This window comes from Anas platyrhynchos, chromosome 1 (assembly GCF_047663525.1).
Source record: "Anas platyrhynchos isolate ZD024472 breed Pekin duck chromosome 1, IASCAAS_PekinDuck_T2T, whole genome shotgun sequence".
Taxonomy (NCBI): domain Eukaryota; kingdom Metazoa; phylum Chordata; class Aves; order Anseriformes; family Anatidae; genus Anas; species Anas platyrhynchos.
In genome coordinates this window covers 110,272,616-110,295,891 of record NC_092587.1, presented here as the reverse complement: position 1 = coordinate 110,295,891, position 23,276 = coordinate 110,272,616, and the positions used below count along the sequence as shown (strand labels likewise).

General features: G+C 42.6%; 1 protein-coding gene across 1 annotated transcript; it reads left to right on the top strand.

The window, feature by feature from the left end:
• The first annotated feature begins 43 nt into the window (after positions 1-43).
• MIS18A (MIS18 kinetochore protein A) lies at positions 44-3,017 on the top strand. The gene is made up of 5 exons (XM_038165782.2): positions 44-298; positions 376-442; positions 599-721; positions 1,481-1,574; positions 2,157-3,017. The coding sequence occupies exons 1-5, from the start codon at positions 91-93 to the stop codon at positions 2,232-2,234; spliced, it is 570 nt and encodes a 189-aa protein (XP_038021710.2). The 5' UTR covers positions 44-90; the 3' UTR covers positions 2,235-3,017.
• Positions 3,018-23,276: the final 20,259 nt, after the last annotated feature.

Here is a 23,276-nt window from a genome sequence, read left to right as displayed (position 1 = left end):
GTCCCCGCCCCTCTAAGGAGGGGATTGGCTCCGGCGGGCGGGCGGAAGTGCGTCACGGCCAGTTCCGGCGCGGGCAGTTGGAAGGCGGGCATGGCGGAGCTGGACTCCTCGCTCCTGCTGCTGGAGGCGGGCGGCGGCCGGGACCCGCGGCCGCAGCTGGCGCCGCCGGCAGGGCAGGCGGAGGGCGACGAGGACCTGATGCCCATGGTGTTCCTGTGCGCCGGCTGCAAGCGGCCCGTGGGCGACACGCTCAGCTGGGTGACCAACGACGAGGAGACGGGCTGCGTCGTGCTGCGCAGTGAGTGCCCGGCGCCGCCCCTCCGAGCGGCCCGTGGCGGCCGTTAGCGGCCGTTGGTCACCTCTCCCTCCCCGCAGGTGCCTCCCCCAGCGTCTCGGTGGACAAGGAGCAGAAGCTGTCCAAGCGGCCCGGAGAGTGCGGATGGTGAGGCGCGGGGATGGGGGGCGGGCGCGAAGGAGGCTCCAAGTCACCCTAGATGAGCCCCGTTTGGGATGAAGTTGGGCACAGGTGGCTTTCTGTAGTTATTTTCCTTCCTGCGTAAATATCACATACTTTTTTTTTTTTTTTTTTTCCTCAAAGCATGATTGAGACGTTGTTCTGCTCCGGCTGCTCCAGGACGCTCGGCAGCATCTACAGGTGCACCCCGAAACATCTGGACTACAAGAGGGATTTGTTCTGTTTCAACGTTGACTCGATTGAAAGGTAAAGGCAGGATTCTTCTCGCTAAGATAAACCTCACCCTCCGGGCGTCATGTTCAAAGACGCTGCTGTTAACATTCACAGCATGCATAGAGAGAGCTGTTTCTGCACCTTGTGTTACTGCTGCTAGCGTTGTGGTGCTGAAGTTGTAGCTGCACCATCTGTGTAATGTTAGACAAGTCCCAGAAAAGGAAAGTATCAGGGTCACCAGTATTAGAAACTGCATACCACCTCTGAAAATTCCTGTAAACAACACAGGAGGGTTCCTTCTCAGCTTCTCAGAAGTGAGTACATATGTACTCTGCCCTAGACAAGAGAAAAAGACCTTGCAGTCATAACTAATACCTGCAGTCATAGGTAATACACAATATGCCTGGCTCCAAACCATTGGAGGTGTGTGTCATCAGCAGAGAACACAAGCACAGGGGCTTAATAAGTGTCTGGAAAATGAAGGTCTGCTGTTATATCGGTTTCATCTGATTTGTAGCACTTGAAACTGGTCTTAAATCGTTCCTTGATAACTACATCCAGAATTCAGTCCCCACACTCTTATCTGAGCGTTACTGTTTGAACTTAAAACTGTTTTCATTCCACCAAACGGTTTGTTTGCAAGATGACTAAGTTTTGTTGTTGTTGTTCCTGGAATCATTCTTCTACTGTGTTAGTGTATTAATTGTAATCATCGAGAATGGTGGATGAATCTTACGCTCATTCTTCTGCCTTCAGAGTGAAAAGTGCATGATCTAAACTGTAGCATATCAGTTACACTTTAGGATCTTCAGAAAAGCAGGCTGCTACTGATGAAGAACCTCTAACTCTTGAAAGTCGAGCTGCCTTGGAAGAAGCACTAGAAAGGGTAAGACTTAATTTTGCATCATTCTTTGTGTACGTCACCACTGTGAAATACTAATATCCTTAAATTGTTTCTGCAGAGCAACCTATAACTTCATCCAGATCAACTCTGGGTTTTAATATATGCTATCACTTTGTGCTGTTTTGTTATCTAAAGCTTTCAGTAACTTGGTTTCTAGTTTTCACATTAATTAGCGTTTTCTATTTATCAAATACAGCTTTAGATTAGATTTAGATCTGTCCGTAATGAGAAAGACAGCTTGACTTTGGCAGTTCATAGACCAGCCTGGGTTGGAAGGATCCTTGAAAGATCATCAAGTCCAACCTTCACGTTTTCATTTAGCTTTTAATCGTGTCTCTTCTATAGGATTGTCTTGTGCTTAAACTGACTTCGTGCTTTTGCTCTTACTTTGTATTGAGATCCTGTGTAAGGAGTGGAATTTTGCTACACAAAGAGGTTGTGGGGATAGCTGGGAGCACAGCATAATCAGATTGGCTCTGAAAATGGAATGCTGACATCTACGCATCGTTTTTGTATTGTTGATTTCTGTTTCTAACCAAGCATCTTTCCACGTTTACCTTACAGGCAGACACCATACTAAAGGCTCTGGAGGCGAGGATGACTGCTGTTGAATCGAGTATTGAATCTCTTCACGATGTCTGATTCTCTTCAAAATAATCTTTGGAAGAGAGCTTCCTGCATCTAAACTAACTGCTGGAGAAGGATATGTGTGAAACTTGTCCTTCTAATACTTTGGGATCTGTGGGAACACTGTGAAAGCTGAACAAAGAAATGAAAGACAGAAGGGGCTGCTATAGTCAGCATTGTTCTACTGCAACAGTTCTTCACCACTGAGTGCCTTCTCCTTCAAAGAGAATACCCCAGGGAGAGTTTTTGTATAGACTTTTGTTTCATATGTAAATATTTATTTAAATTTTTACCTCTGACAGCAAAGCATTTATCTCCTGAATTCACTGTAAAGCTGTATCTGCTGAACTAGGTTTGTATCTTTCCTAACTGATTAAAAAAAAAAAAAACAAAACCCTCTGACTTCAGTTGAAGTAGCAATATATGTTACTTTCTTGTCTCTACAGCCTTTGCTTGACCTGTGCTCAGAGACAGAAATGGTCCAGTAACATTTTTTTGCAAGCTCAAGGCTAAAATGAAATAACTGTAAAGAAGGCTTTAAAAGCATTTGATTAAATGGCTTTCCATTCAATACTGAAGGTCATGTGTGACAGCTTCAAGGGAAGGAAAACAAACAAGGCTGGTGTGTGTTCGAGCAGTGAATTCAGCACTAATTAAGAGTGGTTGTCATTACTTTGTTTCAATGTAGATATTTTGGCTTTTACTTTGTTCTGTGTATTTAGGCATTAGGGTTTCCAATATGGTGTTCATGTTCAGTGACTTTTTTCACCAATAAAACAAAAGAAAAGTAAATGAAAATAGTCTAAGGGAAGAGTAATTTTGTTTTTCTTTTCCCCATTACCCAAATCTAATCTTTACTACTAATTTTCAAGTCTTCTCCAAAAGCCTGGGGTGAATTTCCTATTCTTCTTCCCACTGGTAAGTATTTTCTGAAAGCTTCTTTATTTTCTAACACCCTACCCTCTATCTTCTACTTTCCTCTATTTTGTTTTGAAGTAGCATTTTATTTGGCCTGTTCTGATTGTCTCTCCTAGCCTTTCATGTTCAAGTAACAGAACCACTTTATAGCAATTTCATGATAGGTGTTAAGTCACAAGCACTAATCTTTCCAATCAAATTAGTATCCTTTGTGAGGCAGCTTCCTCCGAAGCATGATTTTGCTGTTCAGTTACACCGTAGACTTCTTTCTGGATGGCTGAAGAGAGCCATAAACTGTTCTGCCCTTTAATTAAAGATTGATGGTTTTCACTGTATAGTGAATACATTTTTGTCAGGAGAGCTAGCGTTTGATGGCTTGATAGGCCTGCCTTTTCAGACATAACCATTTTTCCACATGTTTTCTAATACGTGGATTTCCTTTGTATTAAGTACTATGGGAACAGGGCTGCAAGCTAAGCTCATAAGGATCTCAATGGAACTTTCCTTTTTTTCAGACGTGAACATCTCAAGGTTTTTGACCAAAGACCATGACAAAGAACTACGCTGTCTTCTTTTAAAATGTTCTCCAACAAAAAAGCTGCAAGACACAAAGATGAACTTAATATTTTTCTAACTACTTGATGTCCAAACTAGTGCTCTGCTAGAGGTCAGAGACTGAGTAGACTAATGTATGTCAGCCTTGGTGTGGTGCCAAGTGTGTTCTTACATTAAATGACATTGAGCACGCATATATATAAGCATTTAGTTGTACCCTTGATGGAAAGAGCCAAGTCTGCTGATCCTCACATAGCACCTGTAGTTTAAACATGTTTAGTTTAGGCATATTTCTCCATTAAACATGTGGAGGGCAGCTAACTGTGATTGAGAGCTATTTCCTAAACAGATTTGTCACCTGAGTTCCTTCTGTGACTTGTTTAGATAGGAATACATAGGAGACATGCTAATAATCTACCATGTATAATGAAAGTAAAATGTATATGTGTAAGCAAGCATTCAAAAGAAGAAATAGTCACTTATTTGCGTGTACCCTTCATAACTATCCATCTTTTCCAGCGACAATGGGAAAAATAGCTGCAGATGGAGGAACCCAAAAGATACAATTCTGCTAGTGAACCGTTCTTAGACACTAATGAAAGCTGTAGTTCCCTAAATTTTAGTTAGCCAGCATGATGGACAGTGTATAGTCATGTAAAAGGTATCTCTCCTTGCCTAATAAGCAGTATTTACTAGGTGATGGTTCCTTCTATACCCAGTTTCTACCCTCGAATACAGGATAAATAGGAAGTTTAACTGGGGTTCTGCATGCCCCGTGGTATGCTTCCTGATACCAGTCCCAGACACTTTATGCATTAATGCAATGCGAGGGGAAAAACATACCACCTCATTTCTCGAGTTCTTGAACTCTGTACCCAGTTAATATGGCAGGATTTGTTTCAAATGTGACTACTTTACAGCTTATTCTATGCTCTCTTTAGAGAGGGAAATGATATAATGTGTCTTCTGAAAATTAAAAATTGAGGTTTTGGTATATTCAAACTTTAAAACGCTTTTCTGTAACTTGAAAACAATTCTCAAAGCACTGATGAGAACAACAAGCAAAACTTTGCATGTACAGAATCCACCAGGAGGAAAGGATTGAGAGTGGGGAAGACAGTACATCCAGTACATAATGAATATTTATGAATGGATCATGTTGCATATGTTCTTTGCAGTTTTTTTAATACATTTTTAAAGAACTTAATTCATTTTAATAAAATGAAAACTGATGCAGGTATGCTAAAAGATCTTCATATGCTTAAGAAAGATGAAAACTGGGAATTGGCTGAGATGAGATTGGAGCTTCTATAAACTGTATCTGAAGGGGGGGAATAGACAGGTGAGCTCTATTTTAGTGAATAGGTCATGTTCAAGATGAAGAGCAGGTCTTGAATTGTTTCTCATCTTACTGCTCGCAGAGTGCCTAATTTCAGTTTTTAATGAGCATGACTCAGACTTCTGCTTGTCCTATCATTCCATTTATGACTGTTGAGACTGTTTGCTACATTGTCAATGCCTGAAGTACCTATTATACCTGACTACTTAGCTTAAAAATAAAGAAAACAATTTTTAAAACAGCAAAGTAACCATTTGTTTCTTTAGCCCAAGGTAATGCTGATAGGAACTCTCCCATCCAGCACCTCCAGAAGTTTTAGCTACTGCTGCAGAAGAAAAAAGGTGATTTATTTCTGGTTGAAAAAGTGATGATTTGTCTCCTTTTTATATGTGCTGATTTTTGAGATAAACACTTTTATGATAAGAAGGGATACTGGCCAAAGTTTCCACTGGTGGTAAATTCCTTGTAAAGAAGCAGCGTGTGTCAGCTTTGGCAATAACCCTGTGAATTGCACGTGCTGTGAGGAAAAACATCCACTATGCTTCCCCTTTCTGTGTGGGTGACAACTAGCCTACTGTGGCCCTTAATTGTCTCAAGGCTGGGGCGAATGCAGTAATTAACGCGGTAGTCATTAGCCATGTAGAATTACTGTTGAAGGGATTGGAAAGCTTTTAGCAGCACAGCCGTATTTGTCAGTAAGGGCCTAGGAAATGTGAGGGACCAAACGTGAGGACAGCAACTCCTTTATTGACAAGAAAATGGAGTGGCCGACAAAGATGTTCTCTACTGCCTCTGGTAGCTTGTGGCTATTCCATGTGGTAGCTGTAGCTCTTGGTTTCGGGAGAGGCCTAAAAGGCGATGGTCTAAAAACTCTTCTGGCTGTTGAATAACTTTTGATTCAGTAACAAAACCAATAGAGCTCATGAATAGGAAATGAGCAGAAAATAAAGTTCTTGTTTTGGACATGACTTTTGCAGGATTTGGGAAAAAAGTGTAGGGAACAGGTAGGTACACAGTGTATGGTGAGATGTGTTAGAGCAGAGGCCCAGCAGACAGCACTGGCTGTGGGCTGAAAATGGTAACTGCTGCTGTTAAGCTTAAAGAACCACAGAAACAGCCCAGACTTTCTGGGAAGAGACTAAGGTAACAAGAAAGATAGCTGAGAAGACACAAGGAAAGTGAAGTGCAAGTTCAAAACAAAAATGCTACTCAAGGCTGGGAGAGATTTCACTTGGCAGGGGGGAATTAATGTGGGTGGATGCATGTTGAGGAACCAAGACAAAGATGGAGGCATTTCTGTGGCTACACCCTGAATGCTCAAGGAAAAAGGAGAGCACCTCTTGACTGAGGTTTGGGACGTTAGGGACGATTTGTCCTCCACATGCAGGGGAAGGGGCTCCTTTTACGACTAAAGGCAGCATCCTTGTTTAGAGACCTGAGGTAAATATATGAACTGAAACAAGCGTTTAGTGGGAGACCTTCACTCCTCGATAATCCCCTAATACATGATGATTATCCATGTCTAGGATTTGAGACTCCGCTAACTGGAAAACCACCTCCATTTAATGACTCTTCCTCCTCCTTTTCCTTTTCAGCACTGATAGGATAGAGAAAGTTGGAAAGAGAGCCTGAACTGGAGAAAATGTGCCAGAGCAGAAGGAACAGAAGGTAAAGAGAAAACTGGCACACAATATCCTGACAGGAAAGCATGATACTGTGGGAGTGAGCAGGACAAAAATAGATGCGTGGATTCCAAAAGGAGCAAAGCACCTGAGTCAGTTTAGTTCCAGAGAGATTTGAACATCGCATTCCTTTAGGTGCTGTGTACATGGGCAAACTGTCTGATACAGTTACCAGAGACTAGACTGACATAGAAGATTGTTTCTGGGATAAAATACTTATTCTCACAAAATGCAGCTGAATGGGGAACAACACCAGAGCAGGCACTGAAGTGTAGGTACGTGTCAGGTTCTCTGTATAAAAAGCAGACAGTCCTTTGAAAACCCTTCTCACAAGCCTTCAGGGCAAGAAAGGATTGCAGGAAGTACATTCCATAACTGAAAAGAAAAGAGGAAGTCAAAGAAAATCATTCAATGAAAATTTTCAGTGGGGAAAAAAAATAACAAAGAAAACAGGAAAATGAGCTAAATCCTAGTAGGTTTTTACTCAATATCCATATGGTTGGATGAACAAGAACTGATAATGTTATGCCTAGAATGAACACTTGGCTCCTTTTAAATGGAGCCAAAAATTTGAATGTATTGTTACTGTAATTAGCGCTTTAACAATTATGCAAAATAGTAGCAGCAGCTATTACCAGTCCAGTTAAAATAACAGAGCTTGCTGTTACATTTTTCCAGTTATTTCTAATTCCTACTAATAAACTAGTGAAACTGTTATATATAGACTTTCTATATATGGAGGGTTTTTTTTTCCTTAGCTGGGATGTTGCAGCTGGTTGCAGTGTCAGGTTCTTCACCCGGTGATGTGCTGGTGTGTATATAGTGGCTGTGTTTTTTTTGGGGACAGCTTGATTCCTGAACTTTTCCAGGCAGCTGGTTGTCAACATCTTCCTGGCTGGCCTACAAGTTTAATAATATAATGATAACAAGCTTGCAAAATTAGTGATCATATATAGTACAATGCTTTGGTGTAATAGCTAGTTCTACAACACTAATCTAAAATTAAAAACAAATTAGACACTAATTAGCTGTTTATTAGACAGTTTTACCAGTATAGCTAAACCAAATTAGACTCTAGTAAGCTGACTACTGGTGATGCGCTGTTACAGCTACAAGCAAGCTAAATAAGTTCAAGACCAGACAAGTGCCAACAATGTTTCTCAAACCCTTAGGCCTTTTGTTGCCATGAGAATAGGAGGATGATGGCCTGCTAACGGAGATGCTGTATTTACTGTGCTACAGGATGACAATAGAGGGCTCATTTCTACATAGCATGACACCATCCAGGCGATTCTTTCCATATGTCTCCCATTGGCTTCATACTGTGTGGCAAGAGGAGTGAAGTATCATCAGCAGCTTGAAAATGAGCACAGAAACACAATCATATTTTCTTTTAAACTAAAAACTCCAAGCTCAGCCAAGTTACCCAGGAGACCAAACCTATGTACATGTAATTTTATAGTACAAGGCTTTATGTTTACTGCTATGATGAAACTGTTGAGGTCATAAATCAGGAAAGATCTGCTTGTTTTCCCTCTCTGATGGTGTAAAAGCTACATTTCCCCCTTAAGCCCCAGGGGCTAGTTCTTATACTAGGATGACAGAAGATTTGCTTCAAATTTTCTGTAAACTGAGAGAAAACTTCCCAAGTACCTCAGCACAGCAAGTAGAATGTTTGAATAGTAAGGGATTAAAAACTAGAAATGCATTTGGCTTTTCTGACTTGTTTTTTATGCCAAACGGTCAAAATGACATTATATTACTACACAACATCACGTGAATCTACTCCATTAGTACAGCCTCAACATTTTAAACATTTCAGAACCATTCAGGTCCTGTGTGGAGCCAGGAGTTGGACTCGATAATCCCTGTGGGTCCCTTCCAACTCAGGATATTCCACAATTCACTTTCCATTTAATTTCATTCTCTGTTAAGAATTTGCTACAAGAGGATTAGGCATGTGTGTTTCTCATGGTGTTTAGGATGGAAGAATTAAATAGTTTGAGCTAACTCCAAGACTCAAATAATTTTAATTATTTGGGGCCACATTTGGGGCTCACTGGAATTAAAGGGAGCAGCCTGGGATCTGTGCTTTATTCATGCCATATTCATGTTTGGGCAGGAAAACAAAACAAACAAAACCAACAGCCACTTGGGAAAGCAGAAGGACATCTCAAAATTTCCCAAGTGATGGTTTGTCTTGATCAATTGAAAAATGAGATCTAATTGTGAACCAAAATCTCGTGTGGGTCCAAGCGTAAATATTTGCATATAACAGCTCTGGTAGCCAAATGGGCCGTGTGGTCTGTGGTTGTATAGGCCACAGACTTATAAATCAATAAGATGCATCACCGTCTCCCCCACCCCCCGGTACTTTACTGAAGTGGTGACCACAGTCTGAAGACAGGAATACTGAGAAAGACCAGGGAGTCTGTGCCTTGACCACATTCTTTCGTGACATCCATGGTTTGAGGGTGGCTGGTGAAGATGCCGGGAGAATGTCAGAAGGAAATCATACTTTATGTCATTATATGTTTTAACCATTCAAGTTCTTTAGTTTATCCTGGGACCAGAATTTTAAATGTTGTCTGTCAAGTCATCCCCAGGGAGTGGGGATCTGCTAATGCAAGCATCCTTGGTCTAGTGGCACAAGGGGAAGGGCCCATGGTTTGGACTGCAAGCTACACAGAAGTCATATTTGAAATAAAGTGTGTGATTTTTAACAACCAGTGATCCAACTCCTGTACACCGATGTACCCAAATAAAGGATAATCCACAGCTGGAAATCTGTAAGATAGGCACTGCTTGCAGCTGCCTGTGGGTTGCTGTGGGGTCCCTGGGCCACAGCTCTGTGCCAAAGTCTAAAGCAGTCCCCAAGAGGTGCGGGGCTTGCAGCCAGGACTCACGCAGTCTGGCACAGCTTGTTTGGGCAGCCTTTCCTGGCTCCGTTTGGGTAAAGCTTTCCCTCCAGGGCCCCAATTTACGACCACAAACAAACAAGACCAGCAATAACAACAAAACAGGGATGGAAAGCTGGGTTCAAGTAACCATTTTCAGTCATCTAAATAGGAGGTGTGACTTTCAAGGTGCTGTCAAACATCCAAGTGAAATCTAAGGGGATTAAACCCACTTTAGGCTCAGGTGTTCCAGCACTTATGAAAAATCAGTGCTTAAATGGCCATCTGGGAGCTGAGTTTTCGGCAGCCCCTCTATTTATTTAAATCTTGACCCAAATGACTTGACTTGTTAATACGGAATGGCCAGGCTGATATGCATTTCATTTGTTTGCTTACTAATGTTTCAGCAGAGGAATACAGGCTCCCAAACCTCCCTCCGGTGCCTGTGCCCCCGGCACACGTCGTCCGTCCATGCTTTCCCAATGAGGCCAGGAGAGGGCACATCTCCATAAGAATTTCACTGCTGCTTAACAGTGGCAGTCAAGATTTTCCTCTCCAAATCATTCTGCTCACTCAGGACATTGTTTTTTCCACCACATAGTGCTGCATTTTTGCCTTTCTTTCTTCACCAGTTTGCTTTTCAAGATGAATTAGCAGCCTAGTTGAGGACTGCAAGCTGCCCTATTTCGTTACTGGGAGGTAGGAGGTGTAGGTTTGTTGAATAAATACTGTTTAGATTCAAAGCTATTATGATTGAGCCATAAAGGAGTCTGTAGGACTCTTATCTATTACTTCCCTGGAGGTTCCTTGGGGAGGATTGCTATTACTCCTATCATGCTTTCTATGGGAGAGAAAAAAAAAAAAGAAACCTGAATAAAACAGATTTTTCTAATCCTGAGAGTAAATTGGAGCTCACGTCTGTCTTTTGCTTCTGACACATGAGATGTTACAGAAGCAATAAAGTGCAGCAAGCATTCATTTAATCTATATCAAGAAGCAAATTTCCGTGATTTGACAGAAACTAAAACCCTTTAGCTTATTTTTACAAAGCAAAGTAATGTGAGGTAGAAAACATGAAAACTTGCATATTTAAGGATTTTACAAATAAACCATAATCTAGTTTTCAGTGGCACTGTGATGCTCTAGAAAACGAGCCTACAGCTGAACTTTTGAATGACAAACTGCACACCGTTAACCACTAGCTAATTAATGCTGCTGGCAAATCTCACTTATCTGAATACTTAGTTCCTAAAAGAACCAAAACAGCTTCCCACTGAACATGTATTTAAAAATATCCTGGGACACGGTGATTTCATGCCGTGATTTCTGCATGAGTAACAATAGGCTCTTCATTGTTCACACTACAGTTTTCTCCTTTTTTCTTTCTTTTTTTTTTTTTTTCTTTTCCAAATCACCGATTTCTGTACATCTCCTTTTTTTTTTTTTTTTTTTTTTTTTTTTTTTTTTTTTTTGTAACTGTAGCATACATCCAGAGAATAACATTGGATTTAAGTTGAACCCCTGAAAAACAACTTCTTTCTGAAACTACTGCTGTTTTTTAATGGCTGTTCTTCAAGATTTGTATAAGCGTAGAACTGCATTATATCAAGCCAGCAGGGCATTTCTGAAAGCAGTTGATGAGAAAAGAAGGTTAAGCTTACAATGCTCCGTATTTGAGCATAAATTAACAGGGTTTGGAAGCCATTTGCAAATACACAAACTCTTCCTGGTTGCCACTATCAGAAAAAAAAAAAATCTTTTACTGAAGTGCCTCCTCCCCAGCTGTAATAAATATATCAGGCAGGGTTGGGTTAGCCATGAAAGTCCCCATTCATAATAATGCTGTTAAATTTCATGCTGCTTATTTTATCTAGCCCAGTGTCTCATTATCCGTCTTGCTCTAGTAATAATCCAGCCTGTTATGCATGGTGAAAGCTGGGTCCCCAGGCTGGGGTGCCCAGGCTCAGGGACACAACTTGCAGACCTCTTTTTTTATTTGTATGTGTCATTTGACCACATTGTTAGTTAGATCCAATGGCTTTATTCTGCAGAAATAAGACATCCTGGATGATCCTGGGGAAGGTGATTGGACCAGATTCACTTCAGGGCACTTTCCCCCAGCAGCACGTTGTCCATTCGGGTTTAAATTCATAATTGTTTTTATTGGCTGTCTTGAATTAAAAAAAAAAAAAAAAAAAAAAAAAGGTTAATTGAAAATGGAGATTCCTTACCACCATGTTGAAGCTTCTGCCTTAACTTTAGTGAGTCAGCCAGAATGAAAGCGTGGGCAGTGTGAGACTGTCAGCCCTTACCGTCTGAGCAGCCAACCCACCTGCAGCTCTTCTTACCCCATGCCCATACTTCATGGCCATGCAGAGCTGCCATGTCACTCTTGATGTGAGATACCATGTGCCAGAAGTTGGGTCTGGTGCCTGCTACTCTAAAGCAAGAAAGAGAGGAGCCACCTCCTAGGAGTGTCCATCTCTCAGTGGCACAATCTTCACTGCCTGACCTATAACATGTGAGTTTTTTCTAGAGAAGACCTCAACACAAAGAGGCTCATGTGATCACAAAAATCCCCTGTGGAGGAATTGCATGCAGGACTTGTAATTGCCTCGAAAGTCAATGGAGACTCTTCTCTCTCTCTGAACACCAGTGGTGCCAGACTCTGCAGTGCTGGTGATGAGTTCATCCATGTATACCCCACTCCATCTGGGAGCTGCTGGTATACTCTTCCCCAGACCAGCTGCCTTTTCTGCCCACATGCCTGCTTGTGTGCCACTGCAGTATTCAAAACACAACTCAAAAATTGGCAGCATCATATGGTGGCAGTGCTGGCTGCAGCCCATCCCATTGCTCCATGAGTGGAGCAGCCCAAAGTTTGACTCCACCAGCCCAAAGTTTGACTCTGAGCCCCAGCCAGAGAGCAGGACCCAACATACATAGTGCTATGGCACTGAGTTTCAGGCTGGCACCTCCTCTGTGAGCTGTCAGTCTCAGCTGTGAAGGATGAAAGACCTCTTTTAACTTGTTTGAGATGTTCCCGTAGAACAACTGACCAGAGTTGTTTTACGCTCTGTCATAGAATCATGGAATCTCCTCAGCTGGAAGGACCCACAGGGATCAGCAAGTCATCCTGGCTCACATAGGACCACCCCAAAAATCTCTAGGGAGCCTGTCCCAGTGCCCAAGCACCCTCTGGGTGCAGAAGCTTTCCCTAACCCCCAGCCTGACCTTGCCCTGCCCCAGCTCCATGCCGTCCCCTCGGGTCCTGTCACTGTCCCCAGAGAGCAGAGCTCAGCGCCTGCCCCTCCGCTCCCCTCCTGAGGGAGCTGCAGGCTGCCATGAGGCCTCCCCTCAGCCTGCTCCTGTCGGGGCTGAGCAAACCAGGGGAGCTCAGCCGCTCCTCACACGTTTTGCCCTCTAGACCTTCTATTTACCATTTCCCTAGCTTCCTTTGGACACTCTCTAACAGCTCTCTAACAGTACTTCTTATTTTGTGGCACCCAAAACTGCACACAGTGCTTGAGGTGAAGCCACATCAGTGCAGAGCAGAGCAGAGCAGAGCAGGACAATCCTTTCCCTCAGCTGGCTAGGAATGCCGTGCCTGATGCAGCCCAGGGTATGGGTGGCCCTCCTGGCCGCAGGGTACGCTGTTGATACCTATTCAACTTGCCACTGACCACAGTGCCCAGATCCCTTGCTGCAGGGCTGCTCATCCCCCACTCTGTATGCATAGGCAATGTTGCCCCAACCTACATGTAGGTGAAGAATCTGTCGCTTGTCCCTGTTAAACTTCATACGTCAGTGATTGCCTGGCACTCGGACTTGTCAAGATCTCGCCACAAGGCCTGTCTATACACAAGGGAGCTCACATCTGTCCCAGTGCCGACCACCCTCTGGGTGCAGACCCTTTCCCTAACCCCCAGCCTGACCCTCCCCTGTCCCAGCTCCATGCCGTCCCCTCGGGTCCTGTCGCTGTCCCCAGAGAGCAGAGCTCAGCGCCTGCCCCTCCGCTCCCCTCCTGAGGGAGCTGCAGGCCGCCATGAGGCCTCCCCTCAGCCTGCTCTGCTTGAGGCTGAGCAAACCTAGGGGCCTCAGCTGCTCCTTGTACGTCCCTCCAGACCACTCACCATCTTTGTAGCCCTCATTTGGATGCTCTCTGATAGTTTTACAGCCTTCTAATATTGTGGTGCCCAAAACTGCACATGTACTTGAGGGGAGGCTGCACCAGCATGGAGTAAAGCAGGACAATGCTTTCCCTCAACTGGCTAGCAATGCTGTGCAAACACCTGGTGTTACATCTCACAGCTCACCTCTCTGGCCACTCTGCACCCCTTTTACTTGTGCTTTACTCACCACAGACTTTGCAAAGGCAGTTCTGAGCACATAGATGTTGTCAGAGCAGTGGAGAGACAAAGTTACTTGCAAAAATACTGGAGACCTTTTACTGCTTGGAGTTGTGAGCATGTTTCAGATGGTCTGTAGTCCTCCACCTCACTGAGCCTGCCTTCTCTGCTGCCACCAGAGTCGAATTCATGGTCCCCAGCTGTGAAACTTCTGTCAGATCAGCCTATAATGACTAAATTGCCAATGGCACTGACTCATTATTAGGCACAAACAATCTTTTCTTCCTTAAACCCAGAATGATGGTGCAACATAACGCAGTAATGTACATGGGAAATCATCATTAAAGAAGTAAAATTCGGTCTGGAATTTGTTGTTTTGTAGAAATAAAATGTTCTCAAATGACCATTTTTGTCCTCTCCTCTGCCCTGGCTACTGTAGTAGTCACGAGGTAGGAAAGTTGCACAGAGTGCATTCTCTGCGTTCCTTTACAAAAACCTGTCACTTTTTTTCTTGGATAGGTTTTTACCTACTGTCATTGATTTCCACTGAAAACCAGGATACATAACTGCCTCATGTTCACATGATTAGATCAGTAATGTTTCCTGTAATGGCTTTGGGCTAGCTCATGTATGATCCTTTTGAAATTGTCAAGGTTATCTGATCCTAGGACATGTAGAGGAGAAACTATGGACATATTGTCTCATCACTGGACACTGTGTCATCACAAGTCCGATGATACAATACAAACATTACTCTGCATAAAAAATCAACTTCAGGAGATATTCTAAACATAGTACAGCTTCTGGCCAAACATGGGCTTTTGGCATTTAAGAGAAATTAAAAAAATACAAGGGTGACTTCGGGGGTAAACGATCACATCTGTTGGTGAAACACAAGCTTGGCCAGATGTTAAAAATCTCGATGTGTCAGGGTAAATGCAGGGAGCTATTATGGAGCTTGTCTCCTATCATGTCTCCCTCTTTCCACAGCTGGGGTGTTAGGGATGCTCCAGGCCTCCCCTCTGTTGTCCACGTGTTTTGTGGGCCCTCAGTGATGGTGAGCAAGGACACACAACTATGTCTGGCTCAGTTGTAGAGTGGCTGCAAGTTGTTCAACACCCAACAGCAATGTCCCAATGTCCTTCAGATTATTCTGTTCTCACCAAGGGTAGAGATTTACTGGCCTAAGCTAAAGAAATCCATGTGCCTGATGCTGGCTGTTGTCAAATCTGGCACATACAGGGGTAAAAGACAACTTTGAACAGAAGGTTGCATCGGGCTGCAGGGAAAATCCTGTGAATCAATAAGCAACATGGCCAAAGGACCCCAAATAATTCAAGGCTACATGGTCTGTCAGTCAGATGAGGCAGATCCAATTCCACACTGAGAGGAGGAAATACCATTTTAAAAGTTTATTAAACAACATTGTGTTTGTAAATTTGACCAGGAAAAACTGAAAGATAGCACTGACAGGACACAGAGCAGTCTTCCAACAGGGTAGAGAGCAGCATTAATAAGACTGAGACAGAACTGTTATCTAAACTAGATAGCTCAGAAAAAACAAAACAAAACAAAACAAAAACCTATCTTAAATGCCAGAACTTCCCCCCTTTTATTTATTTTTATATTTTTTGTTTGTTTTTATTTTTTATTTTTGTTTTTGTTATTTATTTATTTATTTATTTATTTATTTATTTTTGTCTCTTGATCTTGCAGCTAAGCAAATAGCTGCCACTACACAGGGAAGGAAATACTGCATCTGCTGGAATCAGTAAGCTACCCAGAACTGTCTGATTCCCATGGGACCAGCACTTCAGCTTCAATATCTCACTGTGAACTGGCATGTTGCTAACACTGTCTTGGTTGTTTGCAATGTTTTCCCTGCTCACAAGATTTTATTCACTGCTAATCCAAAAGAAATGTTTTACTTTCTATTTCCTCCTTTGTTTCTCAAATATATTTCAGAATATTTGCAGTAGGAGCCCTAGGAATTCTTGATTTGTTGCCTGTTTTACCCCTAAGCGGACATCTGTCTGCCCTGGTGGCACATGACAGAATTTTTGGGGTTGATCACATTCTTCTCCTTGGAGATTGTGTGCTCTTGTGTTTATTTATTTAATTATTATTACTTTTTTTTTTTTTTTTTCCTGCTCTGCTTGGGAAGAGTGAATGTTATCTCTGAAAACAGAAACAATACAATGGTAACCCTGTCAGTAAATGGCTTCACATAGTTTGGGAGCCTGGACACCACAGCTGTCATATCTGGAGGGAGTAGAATTGGAGGTGGTGTAATTTGCTGGAAAGCATCTCATCTCTGCAGACCAATAACAGTCTGCTACCACAGTGCCCTGTACAGTTTCAGGAATTATACCACAGCTTCGTGTGTGTTTCTTCTCATGGAGATTCCTCAAGGGGTTTTGTAGAAATAACAAGAAGCCACTGGAAGATGCTGGTGACTACTGTGTTTGCATGTTGGTTTAAAAACACTATATTGTTTAGAAAGTATTTTCACAAATTAATGCCTATACTTTCCTATGCATTCACACATTCTTCTCTCCATCCTTGCTCTCCCTTTTATTTGCTACAGTTCTTCAGCTGACTGTCACCAAAGCTTAGGAGAATGAACCCCTGAGCCTGGCTGGGGCACCTTGAGGCTACCTTACCACAGATGATGACATTGATATTGATCAAAATGCACATATGGGTAGAGTTACTGCTTGCAAGAAAAGTACTTTCACACTGGAGTCTCTTCAAACCCTATATCTTCTGGTGAAGACCATATTTTCCTCTGGGATTTTTGTCTTGCAAAAATCATACTCACTAGCAAAAAAAAAAAAAAAAAAAAAAAAAAAAAAAAAGCCATTTAAAATTATTATTTAGTGAAAACCTAAGAAATACTGTCCCTTCTAGATAGCAGCCTTATTGTATGGTTAAAGGTATTGAATTTTGACTGAAGGGCAAAATCACTAAGAACTGAACAGGTCATTAAAGCTCTCAGGATGTTTAGACGCTCTTAGGGGTTTGCGTTCACTCAAGTGGAGATGCCATCTGCCTATATTTGCATTAACAATATGGCTCTTAATAAATGTGCTTCTCACCTGCTGTCCCTGTAGTGCACCCCCATCCTTGGTAGTCACAGCTTTAGGGGAATCAGTCTGCCCATACAGGGACTGTGCTGGCTCACACCAGCCAGCCAAGAGCCTAGCTCCATTAAAACCGGCGAGGATCTTTACCCTTTATTTTAACAAGAAAAGGATTGAACATCATCAGCAAAACCAACTGTGTTTAGAATCTCAGTATGCTATACTGGAAAAATGATTTTCAGACACTGACAAGGGCATTCTCCTGTTTGGGGTGGAGAAGAGCTTGTAATTTGTTCCTTTACTTCTTCACCCATCTCTTATTTCTAAATGAACAATTTGCAAGTCATACTTCAGTCACACAGCACAAGATGGGAGTAGTATCTGTCTGCCCTCTGCTTTCTCTTGAGAAGTCTTTTGGGTGGGTGGAAAGGACACAGAAGGAACTGACAGGAAATGATGATGTAGAAGTACCACTGGGTGGCATGGCCAAGAGGATTGCTTTTAAACAGTTCTGTACCTTCCAGGCTGTTGTGCTTAGGATGGGACTTGAAAAAGTTGCAGTGAATGGGGGTACTGAATGAGGAAACTCGTTTACTAAACTCATTTGCTAAAGTGACCTTTCAAAATGTTCACAAATTCAGTCATTTTATCCACATTGGTTTCCAGCACAGCTGTAATTCCCTTCCTTCCTGGAGGAAAAGAAGGAATTGAGGAAAATCACAGTTTCAATTGGATGTATTACAGATAAATTGGCATCTCACAGCAAAATAGTTGTTTGCTGTCTCTCCACTTGGTGTGGTAAGACATCTCTTGATGATCCTGAAGGTCTTTTCCAACCTAGAAGAATCTAGGCTTCTAGGGTTCCGTGAAGCATAGGATCCCCAGGAAACATTCAACATGTCAACCATCAGGGAGATCACTCTGAGTTATCTTTTCCTCTGGGATTTTTTGTGTATCACAGTGGTGATGTTTTGTCAAGCTGCTGGAATTTCTCCAAGCTGTAGGAAAGATGTGCCCCCTTGGATGTTTTCTTAGCAGAAGGGAGCACCTTCAAGATGTATAGCTTTCAGTCAGATACTCCCTGGGATTGCTGCCTATCAGGAAGGAACAAGAAGGCAATTTCCTTCCAGGCTGCTCTGTGTTTGTCTGCACGAGTCCCAGTGCCTCTCTCTGAAGTGTAACCAGCAAGGGGTGGTTGTTTCATGGGGAGAAACACCAGGCATAGGAGCAGTGCACAGGAAGGCTGGTGGCACTGCCTCATCACACAGCTTTGAGTCTCCTACAAGCTGGTATTTGAATGTGTTTCATATACGCTGTGCCAGTACATGTCTGGGATTTTTGTCTTATGGAGGTGGGCTTGCCTGACTGCCTGTTGTCTCTCCCTGTAATAACTTTTTTTGGTGGACATTTCAGTCAAGATTGACAAAGCAGTAAGAGTATCCAAGGTAACTGAGGGCTATAGACTTTGTTAAATACAGCAGTGTGGTGGGAAGGCAGTATAGAATGTACTACCGAGGGAAAGGTGGGCAGAATTAAATCATTATACGCTTGGGAATAACATAGCCTCAGAAGAACTGCAGCACATGACAGTGCTCATCTGGTACGTGTGCGACAGAGGACATGGAGCAGCTAGAGTTACTGCAGTGCTGGCGAAGGGAGCGGAGATCAGTCATCACTCCATAGGAAAGCCTGCAGTTTAAGACTGTATGCTTGGTTTTGTGATGCGTGTCCTAATATCTAACGGATTATCTCAGCTGGTTGGGCTCCTCATGGTCTTGGGGATGGGACATAGTAAGAAATTATGCTCTTGGGCAGATTGGTTTAAACTTGGCCCAACTTCTCTTTTCTTAGGGCATGAAGTACTTAGGCTGCTCTGGCTGCAGAGCAGTTATGCAGGTTCAGCAGCCTGATAATAAGACTTACCCTTTTGCCCCTTTATTCTCCAGGGATTTTCAGCTGTCTTGAAAAGGCTGGTGAATGTATTTGAAGGTTGGTAAACAAAGACCTTGCTCGTACATGACAGTGAGATGCTGTAAGACCAGCATGTCCTAAACAGAGGGGACAAGCAGACCGAGTGAGCTGGAGTCTCCAATTTCTCCTGTTAAAATCAAGGAAAACTTTGCAGTTTACTTTGATGGAGCCACTACACAGTCCTTGATCAGTGGGTGATCAGACAGTGAGATTGTGGTTTGCATGTATGCAGCTGTGAGGCAGACCAAGCCAGGAGAAAGCTGTGCAATGCTTGCTGCCTCCTCATCTGCCCCAGAGGGGCAGCTAGGGAGTGAGTGTCCTGTGATTTCAGTAAAAACTGGACCAATGCAGCTTTGCACTGCTCATGACTGATCCAGGTGCACAGATGGTTCAACAACTTCCTGAAAGAAAGAAACCATGTCACCTCCCACTGAAAAAGTGAAGGCCACAGGCATGGCTAACTGAGGAAAGCTGGCTCTGAGAGCCATGTTACCCATGCAGGTGGTGCTGCAGTGGCTGAGGGGATATTTCGTGTGCTCCTCCATGCAAGTCCAAAGCATTTTGTCTAGTGCACCAGGTTGCTCTGCAGTGGGCAAGACAGTCAAAACACTTTTGTAAATGAAGCTGTTTTAGTGACTGTACATGTATTTTCTGATGTCACCTTTGTTTTCATGCTGAAGAAAATTAGTATTTTCTTTTTAAAAAGTGAAACGGACACCCAAACTTTAGAAATTTCCTTCAAGCAGAACTTCCTTTCATTTCCTCACCAGGACTCCTGGCCCTGTGGCTGCTCAACCTTGTGTGGCACAAGCTGCCTCTCTTCACAAGAACCAGCTATATCCACTTAGAAGTGGGGCAGGGGAAAGGGTCGCCAGTTTAAAAGTTTGTAAAGTTTCCTATCTGTCTTTCTGTATATTGTGAAGTTCCTGTTAGCTGCAGCAGCTGGTTTAATCAATAAGCTAAATAAACAACATTCATCTGGAAGGAGTTAGAAGCCCCGTCAAGTAGACGAGGAAAGAGCAGCGCGTTCAGTGCTGCTGTGTGAGCTGAAGTGCTCGGCAGAGAGTTTGGGAGAACTTCCCTGACCCCATTTGTCCATTCGGATCGAATAGAGGCTCCTGTTGTTCGCTTTCGTTCACATGGACTCCAGCTGCTTCAGGCATACAGCCTGTTTGTCTCTCTCCATTTTGCACGTACAAGCCTGTGAACACTTGTGTGCAGACACAATTGCACGCACAGACGAACATGCCCGCAGACATACGCCCATTTCCTCATGCACTCATGAGTACATGCAGACACTTTTCTTCTATTAGATCTCAATGCAGATCCTATGGACATATGTACAGCTTCTTTGCTATTAATTGGCAGAGAGAACATCACTTAATGCTCATAAGGAGTGATGGCTACATCCCCTCATCTGGGATGGAGGTGGTGGAAAGGAACAAACTTGTACAGGCAGAGCAACTCGCTATGAGGCCTGTCAGGCATTAATGACATAAGGCAATTTTTCTCTTAAAAAGGCTGCTTTTATATTAGTGATCATGAATTTAATGGAGCAAATGTCTAATTGACAGTTTGACCTTTGGTACACTTGGTCAATCCAACGGGGCCTCTAGCACCATGTGTCCTCCCCACAAAAATATTTACTGTACTTGAGCTATTTAGCTATAAAGTAGAAGGTGAACACTCCTTTAGATACAAAAGTGCCTGGCTCTAGGAGGCATTGCAAAAGACATTTGCATCCCATTCCTAACACGAGGACCAGAGGTGGAGGAGGAACAGTGAGGAGTGCCTCAGAGAGGAGGATGGCACCTCCAAGAGCAGGCCATGCTGGGACCTGCCACTGTGGGGACTGCAGGTACAAGAGGCTATGGGATCAAGAGGCTGTAGGATCAGCCAAACTCAGCTAGATGAAAAGTTTGCTCTCTACTTCCTGGCTTTGTGCTCAGCCTGCTCCCCACGATGAAATCCTTCCTCTCCTTTCTACCCAATCCAGCAGATGAGCGAGTCACTTAAGTAGAACACAAACAAGAGTATCTCAGAGTAAAGCTAACTCATCCCAAATAGCTTTGAATGGGGTTTTGCTTTTGGCTAGCCCATATAGCCTGTTTATATTGGAGTAAATGGCACATCTTCTAGCAAGAAGAAAGCCTCAAGTTGGCTTCATCTGTCTCTATTCTACGTCTCTTAAAACCGTGTTGTTGTGTCCCATGACTGCTAATCCTTGTGACACACACAAGGCTAATGTTTTTAGCATAATTTAAACAAAACAGTTTTTCATCCAATAAATTAAATCTAATAAACCCAATTTATGCCCTCTGGTAGAAAACAAAATTCCTTTTATTGCCCGAATAGCAGTGCTACTTCCTGAATGTTAAATAAAGCCTGAAGGGATTATCACATAGACTTTGCTGAGAATTATAGACCCCAAAAATAACAAAAGGAAAAAATAGCCATCCTGAAGGAGAAAAGAGGAAGAAAATGGGAGCAAAAGACATTTTTTGGTAACGTTTTTGTAACAAGCAAGGTAGAGATCTCAAGTCTGCAGCATTTCCATATATGAGACACTCTTGGGAAGTCAGCAGGATTGTCCTTGTAAGTAAAGACTTGCCCATTTGGATAAAATAACTGGAAGAGCTACTGTCACATTAGGCTTTCACATAGCTATCCTGGAATAACCTCTTTGTGTTATTCTTAAATAAAATAATATAAACAATTTTATTCCGGAATAATGACTTCTCCCTGGAAACGCACTAATTCTTTTACAATAGTATCTGTTCTTCCATCACCAGTTTCGCTAGTTTCTCCATGCAGCCTTTGCCACATGAGTCCCTTGCTAGTTGGGGTTGGAGCTGGCATTCTGGGCTCAAATATTTTTTCAACTCAGTGGAGACAAAAACAAGTTTTCTACCATTATTTTAGGGATTGCTTTCATCATGATGGAGGCTCTCTCTCTTTTTTTTTTTTTTTTTGTCTATGAATATTCAGTAGTCCTTCCGGAACTTTTTTTTTCCTAATTATTTCCAGACATTGAAATCTCTTTCTCTTTCATTACTGTCATTCTTAAACATGCAAGCAACTTTGACTCTGCTCACATGCTCACATCTGACGTGCTGTTTTGCAGGCCTTGTAAGAAGAGCTGAAGCTCCTCTGCTCCCACTGTGAGCTCCACCAGACAAGGAGTCCTAGCTCCCCAGCTGGAGCCCCGTGAAACATCTCCCACTTGTAAAACCTTGAAGGAAAGACTTGGGGCATGCCAAGCTGCCTCCTACCTCTTTGGGATCCAGCAGACAATTTGTGGTTTCCTTGCCTGCAGGTTCAGGCCTGGTTTGAAGTACCAATCAAACTGAGGCTTGAAGCAATGAAAAAACTAAGGTACTCAGCTAAAAGTTTTGCAAAAGAATATTTAGCAATCAAATACAGCACAATTCCAATGTTAATAAGTGCACCGCATGCAAATGGATGTAAATATTAGTCAGAAGAACTGCCCAATTAAATGTAATCATTAGCTTCTGGTATTAGTAGAGGACTCAATGAGCATTCAGGTGTAATGCAAAAGTCCTTGTGAAGTAATGATTTGAACAAATCAGCCAGTCAATTAAAGTCATACCAGGCTCTTACATTGAATATCTGGGCATACCTTCGTTAACCTTGCTACATATGTATACCAGCTGAGACTTTTTTTTTTTTTTTTTTTTTTTCAATGTGGAGCAAATAAGTCTATAGAAAAATGCTAACTGTTTTGCAGACAAGTTCACCAGGAAGCGTTGGGCAAAGGCCCTTTGCAATATTAGCAAGAATTATATCAGAAAAGTATTATGAACAGAAGGGTCATTGAAAGTCTGCACAGTTGATGAACAAATCTGCAGCGGGATTTGTTTTGTTTTTGATTCACGCCTAGGGGCTGAAAATCAAGCACAAATGTCAAAGGTTCACCTAGTTCTTCAGTCTGCTTTTTATTTTTTTCTTTGTTTTTTGAATGCTAAAAAAAAAGATGAAAAAGAAAGAAGTGATAGTTGTTGGGAAATGCTATGTGAGCATACACAACCCCTTTCAGTCAAATATTTTTCCTTCAGACATCTGAAGCTTTTCTTCCTAGTAGGATGCTATTAGCATATAATTAAGGTGCCAGATCTGTGACATTTTCCTGTATGCTTAATGGGGTGAGTTCCTGAGGTTTCTTGGGAGCATTTTTTTTTTTTTTTTCTGAACTGAGGTCAAACAGTTAACTAGTCATTCCTTTCCTTGTTCTATTTATATGCC

Bases quoted from the DNA above. Each gene is read 5' to 3' on its own strand.
- MIS18A (XM_038165782.2), top strand. From the start codon at position 91: ATGGCGGAGCTGGACTCCTCGCTCCTGCTGCTGGAGGCGGGCGGCGGC. The intron at 443-598 runs GTGAGGCGCGGG...TTTTCCTCAAAG, and splicing joins CGGCCCGGAGAGTGCGGATG to CATGATTGAGACGTTGTTCT. The intron at 1,575-2,156 runs GTAAGACTTAAT...TTTACCTTACAG, and splicing joins TGGAAGAAGCACTAGAAAGG to GCAGACACCATACTAAAGGC.